Source organism: Panulirus ornatus, chromosome 13 (genome assembly GCF_036320965.1).
Source record: "Panulirus ornatus isolate Po-2019 chromosome 13, ASM3632096v1, whole genome shotgun sequence".
NCBI classification, from domain to species: domain Eukaryota; kingdom Metazoa; phylum Arthropoda; class Malacostraca; order Decapoda; family Palinuridae; genus Panulirus; species Panulirus ornatus.
Window position 1 is genome coordinate 45787567 of NC_092236.1, and position 10704 is coordinate 45798270.

The 10704-nt window shown below is 33.6% G+C and overlaps 1 protein-coding gene across 1 annotated transcript; it reads right to left on the reverse strand.

Annotated features, from left to right (window-relative positions):
* Nucleotides 1-7611: 7611 nt before the first annotated feature.
* On the reverse strand, nucleotides 7612-10161 carry LOC139752628 (uncharacterized). Its single transcript, XM_071668382.1, has 3 exons — nucleotides 10093-10161; nucleotides 9459-9695; nucleotides 7612-8536 (listed from the first exon to the last, which is right to left on the reverse strand). Exons 2-3 carry the CDS (start codon nucleotides 9693-9695, stop codon nucleotides 8099-8101), a joined length of 675 nt encoding a protein of 224 aa, XP_071524483.1. The 5' UTR covers nucleotides 10093-10161; the 3' UTR covers nucleotides 7612-8098.
* Nucleotides 10162-10704: the final 543 nt, after the last annotated feature.

Consider the following 10704-nt stretch of genomic DNA (forward strand, 5'->3'; position numbering starts at 1 on the left):
TAGGAATGAAATATATATATATATATATATATATATATATATATATATATATATATATATATATATATATATATATATATATATATATATATATATATATATATATATATATATATATATATATATATATATATATATATATATATATATATATAAGAGTGAGAGAGAGAGAGAGAGAGAGAGAGAGAGAGAGAGAGAGAGAGAGAGAGAGAGAGAGAGAGAGAGAGAGAGAGAGAGAGAGAGACAGACAGACAGACAGACAGACAGACACAGACAGACAGACAGACTGGTAGACAAACAGACACAGACAGACAGAGACCGAGGGCAGATGGACAGACGACAGACAGGCAGACAGACAGACGGAGAGTGAAAATAGATACATCCTCACGACAACATTCACGCACCCATGATCACAAACGCTCCCCAATGTTAGCCTTACATCACACATGACTATGCAAACCCATAAACTCAGCTGAACAAATTAGGTGTGCGCGCCCTCGCTAACCAGTCGTTTGAACACGAGCGTGATGAAGTTCACAGTGATACGTGACCGTGACGAAATAGAATTATGTCACTATTTCGTAGTGATGAAACGAATAAAGATACTAGTGAACGAAAAATAAGATTATTCAGCTTTTGTGGTTTTATATTCCTCGTTACCTGCTTGTAGAAATATATATATATATACATATATATATATATATATATATATATATATATATATATATATATATATATATATATATATATATATATATATATATATATATCCCTGGAGATAGAGGAGAAAGAATACTTCCCGCGTATTCCCTGCGTGTCGTAGAAGGCGACTAAAGGGGACGGAGTGGGGGCTGGAAATCTTCCCTCTCTGGTTTTTTTTTTTTTCCTCTATGGCTCAGTCCTCTGTTCTTAACGCTACCTCGCTAACTCCGAAATGGCGAATATATGTATATATATATATATATATATATATATATATGTAATATATGTGTGTGTGTGTGTGTGTGTCTGTGTGTGTGTGTGTGTGTGTGTGTGTGTGTGTGTGTGTGTGTGTGTGTGTGTTGTGTCTAAATAGGAGATCTCTCAAACATATACCATTAAGCATGACTGCTAATTCGACATTCGTCAGTTTCTAGCTGATGTTCTCAACATGTCCAACGATTCTCCTATATTGCTCAGGCAGATGACAAATAAGCTGGTTAGAGTTCATAGCGAGCGGTAGAACCAAACTCAAGTAAAACCAAGTAGTGTAACTCTTCTTAGACATACAAACACAACACAAAACAACATAACACGATAATGCTTCGTGACTCGTGTCACACTCTCAAGCGTAAGGACAGCATGTTATGGTCAAGGTTTATGTGCAAATACCAGAGATCAAGGAAAAAATTTTGTATTGACCATCTCTCACTGGTCAATAATGTTTACTTTGATCTTTGATTTCTGTATATAAACCTTGACCCTACCATACTGTCCTTACATTTGAGAATGTAGGATAGATAGATAGATAGATAGATAGATTAGATAGATAGATAGATAGATTAGATAGATAGATAGGATAGATAGATAGATAGATAGATTAGATAGATAGATAGATAGATAGATTAGATAGATAGATAGATAGATTAGATAGATAGATAGATTAGATAGATAGATAGATTAGATAGATAGATAGATAGATAGATAGATTAGATAGATAGATAGATAGATAGATAGATTAGATAGATAGATAGATTAGATAGATAGATAGATTAGATAGATAGATAGATTAGATAGATAGATAGATTAGATAGATAGATAGATAGATTAGATAGATAGATAGATAGATAGATTAGATAGATAGATAGATAGATTAGATAGATAGATAGATTAGATAGATAGATAGATTAGATAGATAGATAGATAGATAGATTAGATAGATAGATAGATAGATAGATAGATAGATTAGATAGATAGATAGATAGATAGATAGATAGATAGATTAGATAGATAGATAGATAGATAGATAGATAGATAGATAGATAGATAGATAGATAGATAGATTAGATAGATAGATAGATAGATAGATAGATAGATAGATAGATAGATAGATAGATAGATAGATAGATTAGATAGATAGATAGATAGATAGATAGATAGATAGATAGATAGATTAGATAGATAGATAGATAGATAGATAGATAGATTAGATAGATAGATAGATAGATAGATAGATAGATAGATAGATAGATAGATAGATAGATAGATTAGATAGATAGATAGATAGATAGATTAGATAGATAGATAGATAGATAGATAGATTAGATAGATAGATAGATAGATAGATAGATTAGATAGATAGATAGATTAGATAGATAGATAGATTAGATAGATAGATAGATAGATTAGATAGATAGATAGATAGATAGATAGATTAGATAGATAGATAGATAGATAGATAGATAGATAGATAGATAGATAGATAGATTAGATAGATAGATAGATTAGATAGATAGATAGATTAGATAGATAGATAGATAGATAGATAGATAGATTAGATAGATAGATAGATAGATTAGATAGATAGATAGATAGATTAGATAGATAGATAGATTAGATAGATAGATAGATAGATAGATAGATTAGATAGATAGATAGATTAGATAGATAGATAGATAGATTAGATAGATAGATAGATAGATAGATTAGATAGATAGATAGATAGATTAGATAGATAGATAGATAGATAGATAGATTAGATAGATAGATAGATAGATAGATAGATAGATTAGATAGATAGATAGATTAGATAGATAGATAGATTAGATAGATAGATAGATTAGATAGATAGATAGATAGATAGATAGATAGATAGATTAGATAGATAGATAGATAGATTAGATAGATAGATAGATTAGATAGATAGATAGATAGATAGATTAGATAGATAGATAGATTAGATAGATAGATAGATTAGATAGATAGATAGATAGATTAGATAGATAGATAGATAGATAGATAGATTAGATAGATAGATAGATAGATAGATAGATAGATAGATAGATTAGATAGATAGATAGATAGATAGATAGATAGATAGATAGATAGATAGATTAGATAGATAGATAGATTAGATAGATAGATAGATAGATAGATAGATTAGATAGATAGATAGATAGATAGATAGATAGATTAGATAGATAGATAGATAGATAGATAGATAGATTAGATAGATAGATAGATAGATTAGATAGATAGATAGATTAGATAGATAGATAGATAGATTAGATAGATAGATAGATAGATTAGATAGATAGATAGATTAGATAGATAGATAGATAGATTAGATAGATAGATAGATTAGATAGATAGATAGATAGATAGATTAGATAGATAGATAGATTAGATAGATAGATAGATAGATTAGATAGATAGATAGATTAGATAGATAGATAGGATAGATAGATAGATAGATAGATAGATTAGATAGATAGATAGATTAGATAGATAGATAGATAGATAGATAGATAGATAGATTAGATAGATAGATAGATTAGATAGATAGATAGATTAGATAGATAGATAGATAGATTAGATAGATAGATAGATTAGATAGATAGATAGATTAGATAGATAGATAGATAGATAGATAGATAGATTAGATAGATAGATAGATTAGATAGATAGATAGATAGATAGATAGATAGATAGATAGATTAGATAGATAGATAGATAGATAGATAGATAGATAGATTAGATAGATAGATAGATAGATAGATAGATAGATAGATAGATAGATAGATAGATAGATTAGATAGATAGATAGATTAGATAGATAGATAGATAGATAGATAGATAGATAGATTAGATAGATAGATAGATTAGATAGATAGATAGATAGATAGATAGATAGATAGATAGATAGATAGATAGATAGATAGATAGATTAGATAGATAGATAGATAGATAGATAGATAGATAGATAGATAGATTAGATAGATAGATAGATTAGATAGATAGATAGATAGATAGATTAGATAGATAGATAGATAGATAGATAGATTAGATAGATAGATAGATTAGATAGATAGATAGATAGATTAGATAGATAGATAGATAGGATAGATAGATAGATAGATTAGATAGATAGATAGATTAGATAGATAGATAGATAGATAGATTAGATAGATAGATAGATTAGATAGATAGATAGATTAGATAGATAGATAGATAGATTAGATAGATAGATAGATAGATTAGATAGATAGATAGATTAGATAGATAGATAGATAGATAGATTAGATAGATAGATAGATAGATAGATTAGATAGATAGATAGATAGATAGATAGATAGATTAGATAGATAGATAGATAGATAGATAGATTAGATAGATAGATAGATAGATAGATTAGATAGATAGATAGATTAGATAGATAGATAGATTAGATAGATAGATAGATAGATTAGATAGATAGATAGATTAGATAGATAGATAGATAGATTAGATAGATAGATAGATTAGATAGATAGATAGATTAGATAGATAGATAGATTAGATAGATAGATAGATTAGATAGATAGATAGATAGATAGATAGATAGATTAGATAGATAGATAGATAGATAGATTAGATAGATAGATAGATAGATAGATAGATAGATAGATAGATAGATTAGATAGATAGATAGATTAGATAGATAGATAGATTAGATAGATAGATAGATTAGATAGATAGATAGATAGATAGATTAGATAGATAGATAGATTAGATAGATAGATAGATAGATAGATAGATAGATAGATAGATAGATAGATAGATAGATAGATAGATAGATAGATAGATGTGTGTGTGTGTGTTGTGTGTGTTGTGTACGTGTGTGTGTGTGTGTGTGTATGCGTGTGTTTTCTGAATATATATGAATTTCAGAATATCAAACACAATATCTCATTTTTTCATCTTTTTTTTTCCTTCTGTTTTAAGAAGTAATTCCATGACATCTTAATCATTGGTCATGAGATCACTGTGCTACATAGGTACGCATGTCATGACCACTTAGTCCTTGGTACATATAAGTAAACAGAGCAGCTTCTTTTAGCTTAAAGAGGCTATGGCTTGTGGACTCCAGCCACGAGAAAAGGCTTTACAGAAAGGAAAACAAGGATCCCTTGTTTGTACAGTGATGAAAGCTGATGTATTGTAGATATATGATACTGTCTTTCAGTTGGCCAAGTCTGGGTTGATAGCACTCGTAGCCTTCGCAGGTCAACAATCAGACTGAATTATCAGGTGAATTAGGTCAAGTTTACATTCGTCACAAGATGTCTGCAGGTCAGCGAAGCGTGCGTTCTCATGTGTGGGCTGCCTAGCCTGAGAAGGAGTGACTGTCGTGAAGTTCTATTCCTTCTGGATCTCCTAAAAGTGCATATTTTGGCGCGCTGGATGACATGGTGGAAAGTTTTTACATCGGCGAGAAGTTTGCTGTGTGAGATATAGTTCTTACAGCTGGAGGTTACATCAGAGTTCGTAGACCGTAGGGAATTGAAATTCGAAATTGTCTTGGGCATTATTGACAACTCACTCCTAAAACTGGTTTTTGTTCATGTATAGCTCTCTCCTACAACTAGGAGAGAGAGAGAGAGAGAGAGAGAGAGAGAGAGAGAGAGAGAGAGAGAGAGAGAGAGAGAGAGAGAGAGAGAGAGAGAGAGAGATCAAATCTTTTATTCGCAACTTTTCCTTTTTGCTCTGAACTTTTATTCACACCTCTTTCTGAATCTGCTAGTGTTCTGACCCTTTTTTTTCACGACTCGCTTAAAAATTTTCAATAATCTGAACTTTCATTCATAACTTTAATTTTCACTCAACTATGAATGATCTGTCATTCATAATCCTTCTTTAACTGTAAATACATTAACAGACATTCATAATGCTATTACAAAACTCTCAATGATGTGATTTCTTAATGTTTAACTCTTCCTTAATGCTGGTAATCATCTGAGATTTGATCATAATTTCACAAAACTGTTAATGTTCTTATGTTTTCATCACAGTCTCTCCTAAAGCTGGTTTCTTTTTATCTTCAAATCACCTGATGAAATTCTGAGCTCTCAATCAAAGTTTCCTCATAAAACTGCTCATGCTATGACCTGTTATATAAGATTCCGAGAATTGCTTTTGGCTCTGAACTTTTATATTCATCTCTTTCGTAAAACTGCTGGTGCTTTCAGGTTTCATTCACATATCTGTAATAAAACTGTTAATTCTCTTGGATTTGACTCACAGACTCTTTCCTCAAGTTGCTTTTATATGTGAGCTGTCACTCACAACTCCATCCTTCCATTACCATTGCTCTGAACTTCTGTTTCACAACTCTTTCCTACCTGAAACTGCTCTGCTGACAACCAAACAAGAAATCTCCATTGTTACCGATGATGTAATCATAATTCAGGCACCATGTTCAGCCGCAAGCACTGTATATGACTGAAGACCATGATGCTGAATTTCGTTGCATTTACAGCAACATGCAGAGTTGAAGTTGTGGATTCTTAAGACATACCCTTGACCAACATTGCAGGTTTGAATTGTTCAGACCGCGAAAAAGAAGGTAACTTATTGATAATTGACGTGCGATGTAAATATCTGTCATATTTTGATGTAAGAAGTGATTTCAAAAATATGTTTGGCTGATCGTTTGGGGTTTAGGCTTATCATTTGCTAGGGTCATTAATAAGGCTGTCAATATTAAGCCACATCTCCCTACCGGATAATCTTTTAACACCTTCACGTTTACGGATGATTCTAAGACCACATACACTCTTACAGTGCATGTGGCCCTTGTGTCCAAAAGGTGATCCCGATGGGTTACGTCTGACACTGGACGGAGAACCAGCAAGAGAACCACGTCGGGGACACATGATGAGCTGCTTCCTTTGTTGTAAATTTTTCATGTTATTCATAAGTGGTATTGATCAAACTCTACATGAATTTGGATTAATCTATCTATCTATCTATCTTTATGAACAGATGAATAAATGAATATATATATATATATATATATATATATATATATATATATATATATATATATATATATATATATATATATATATATATATATATATATATATATATATATATATATATATATATGACAACAACATGTCCAATATCTTTAACCTTATGTAAATCATGATGTTTTATTATCACTCCTTATATCATATACATTTTACGTGTTGGTATCACTTCCTATATCATATATGTTCTGTAGCAGTCGCACAAAAGTGATGGTATTTCAACTGAATCTTTTTATGAATAAAACAACGAGAATGAGAGAAAAAAAACTGGACTTGAAAGTCTTTCTTCACTATGTTTTCTCCTTTGTGTTTCTCTTTTCTTTCTGTAAGCGTTGGTAAACAATGTGCCAACCACTTCCCACTCTACGAAATGATTTACCTTCGTCAGACAGACAATACAACTGATATGGATTCAACTGGAATATCATGGCAATTTGCTGATATATTTTAGCTTTGTGCTGAGCTCACCAATAGTGCATTTCACTATAGATGGAGTTGTATCCTTGATGGCAGGTTGGATTACAATCTGTGGTCTATACAAATAACACAATTGTGTGTGTATATATATACATAACTTTTATTTCATCTTACAGCAAGAAACATAAGCAGTACAGGACCAGAACTCATGGCTATCTGAATAGTTTGGATACATATAGAATTGGGTTTTATATATAAAAAATAAATTATTGCACATTGCTGAAAATATATATTTAATATCCAAGAAATTTTACTCGGAGAGTGAGGTTGGAAGGTTGAACATATATATATGCTAGCTTTCATACAGACTTATAGACAGTTTACACAAGACGTTTTTCAAAGCGTAGACATGATTTCCTAAGATTAGATGCAAAATACGTATAGTGACGTAAAGGTAAGTGTCATATGAAGTGTATAGAAATAATGAAAACGAAAATTCCCGTGTCTAAAGACGAGGTAATAAACACAGACACTCACACATACACACACACGGAGAAGCTACATTGACACCTGTGCTTAGGTTTCAAAGTCATGGTGAGGCAAAGCCGGTTCGGTGTGTGGCCGGGCCCTTAGTGGCCGTAAGCTGGCTTGGGGCAGTAGGTCTTGTACGAAATCACTTCCTTGTTGACGGTGACGTAGTGGGGAGCCACCTTGGTTTGGTACCTGGTCTGGTACTGGACCTGGTTCTTGGTCACGTAGTGAGGTGTGTACTGGGTCGTGTACACCGTCTGGTACTGCACACGAGTCTGGTAGCGGGTCTGGTAGTGGGTATTAGTGACGTAGGTTGGGACATACTTGGGAACAGTGACGTACTGGGTTTGGTACTGGGTCTGGTACTGGGTCTGATATTTGGTTACATAGTTAACTTGAGTCTTGTAGAGTACTTTTGTCACGTACTTCGGCACGTACTGAGTCTGGTAGCGAGTCTGGTAGCGAGTTTGGTAGTGTGTTGTGTAGTGAGTGGTGGGGACGATCTGCTTGTTGTACACGGTCTGGTACACCGGGTACTGCGGGAGGAAAAGGAAACATTACTTTTACGACCAAAGTCTTCATGAGCATCAAAACACAGCTTTGATGATCTAATTTTGACAGAAGCTCATGATCACAATGAAACAGCGTATTGATATGACATAAATAAAGCGACTTATGTAAAATAGGCTATGAGATGGATTTTGAAAAATGATAAACTTACATTGGCAGCCCATAGCTTGGCTGCCATCACTTAAGGAGGACAAACTGTAGATGGGAGGGACGTTTCCCCTGCTACCTATGGCTGGTCTTCTTGCTAGCTGTTGCAGCACTGCAACTTCATAAATTGGTCTACCACACATTCGTAAGATCCTCCGTATCCTTTTGGGACTCCTAAATCATTTCCCTAATTCTAAGTGTTTCCTTTACTCTTTCTCCTGTTCTTTCCTTTTCCTATCTTTTTACTTAAATTCTCTCATCTGTATGTAATGGCTGACTGAAATCACCCTCGCTTTTCTGATTGATCATTGTCAAGTTGATTGACACGCCTGCCGTAGCACGGAATTCTTCAACAGGTGTTCCGTGTGATGCTCCAGGATCTTCGATATTTTAGTATACAATGTTGGTCTGTAACCGAGATGATCATTTGAACATCCTCCTTCAGGCACTCTCTGAGAGGCGAAAGTCGTCGCACATGTTGCCTATAGTGACCGACTGAACTACTCACCCATAAAAAAAACATAGATGTGATGTAATGTTGAGTGTTATTGAATTCTCCTCAAAAGCTAAGAGTCTGTCATCATCTGGATATTATCTATTCATTTCCCAGTCTTCCTTGATACTACTCTCAACACCAGAGTTCTCGTCATTGCTGAACTTGCCATTCCCTATCACCAAGCTAGCCCACCCTGACCAACAACAAGGAGGAACGCACCAGGCGAGGACCTGGTCGATACTTACCTGTTGGATCTGCGTCTTGTAGGCGTCGACGTACTTGGTCTCGGGGTAGCATGGGGCCGGGTAGTCGGCTTTAGCCTCAGCCTTGGCCTCGGCTTTGGCTTCAGGCTTGGCCTCGGCCTTGGCTTCGGGTTTGGCTTCGGCCTCAGCCTCGGCGGACACTGATGCCACAAGAGCTAGCACCACCACCATCACCAGCCCCATCAACACAACCACATTGTAGCACCTGGCCGCCATCATCTGCAACGACACACGTACAGGAGTCAACACAATTACCTTCAACCCGTTACCTGAAAACTCTTATGATAAATCGTAATGTCTGAAATGTTTTAATGGCAATGAATTGTTGAAAAAGGAATTATTTGGTGTCATGCAAGCTATCCCTATCTCTTATTCATGATGAAATCATCTACTGAGGCCGTGGCCTTCAGTAGAGACTATATGTACAATCTCCGTGTTTGAGGCGTTACATTACATTACAACAAACCTTCATGATGTAAGTCGGTCAATCGATATATAAAAAAAAAAAACTTTGTTGAAACGTTACAAATTATTCCTTTTTCTCAGTTTTCTTTTTTCTTTCTCTGAAGGTGAGAAACATGTTAGGCACTGCTGGAGTACGGACGCCTAAGGTTACCTTTGATGTAGTTCCTTTAGTGATGCAAAGCGGAGACTGAGGCAGAGAACCTTTACCGCGTATATATAGCTGGAGAGACCGGTGTCACGCCGTGCCGCCTCCCAGCCCGGGTGAGGGACGGGGTGACTGGGCGTTCAGTAGTGTGCACTTATGTGTGGGTGACCACCTGTGAACATTACTGCTGTATCATATAGATGTAAGATTTATCTCTGTAATGTCATACTCTCACCTCTCTCTCTCTCTCTCTCTCTCTCTCTCTCTCTCTCTCTCTCTCTCTCTCTCTCTCTCTCTCTCTCTCTCTCTCTCTCTCTCTCTCTCTCTCTCTCTACGTATCTATTTATCTATCTCCCTCTTTCTTTCTGCATATATATATATATATATATATATATATATATATATATATATATATATATATATATATATATATATATATATATATATATATATATATATATATATATATATACGTATATATATATATATATATATATATATATATATATATATATATATATATATATATATATATATATATATATATATATATATATATATATATATATATATATATATATATACGTATAATATATATATACGTATAATATATATATA

Coding starts and splice junctions, on each gene's coding strand:
- LOC139752628 (XM_071668382.1), bottom strand. CDS start 9,695: ATGATGGCGGCCAGGTGCTACAATGTGGTTGTGTTGATGGGGCTGGTG. Junction 8,537..9,458: donor ACAAGACGCAGATCCAACAG/GTAAGTATCGAC, acceptor TTCCTCCCGCAG/TACCCGGTGTACCAGACCGT.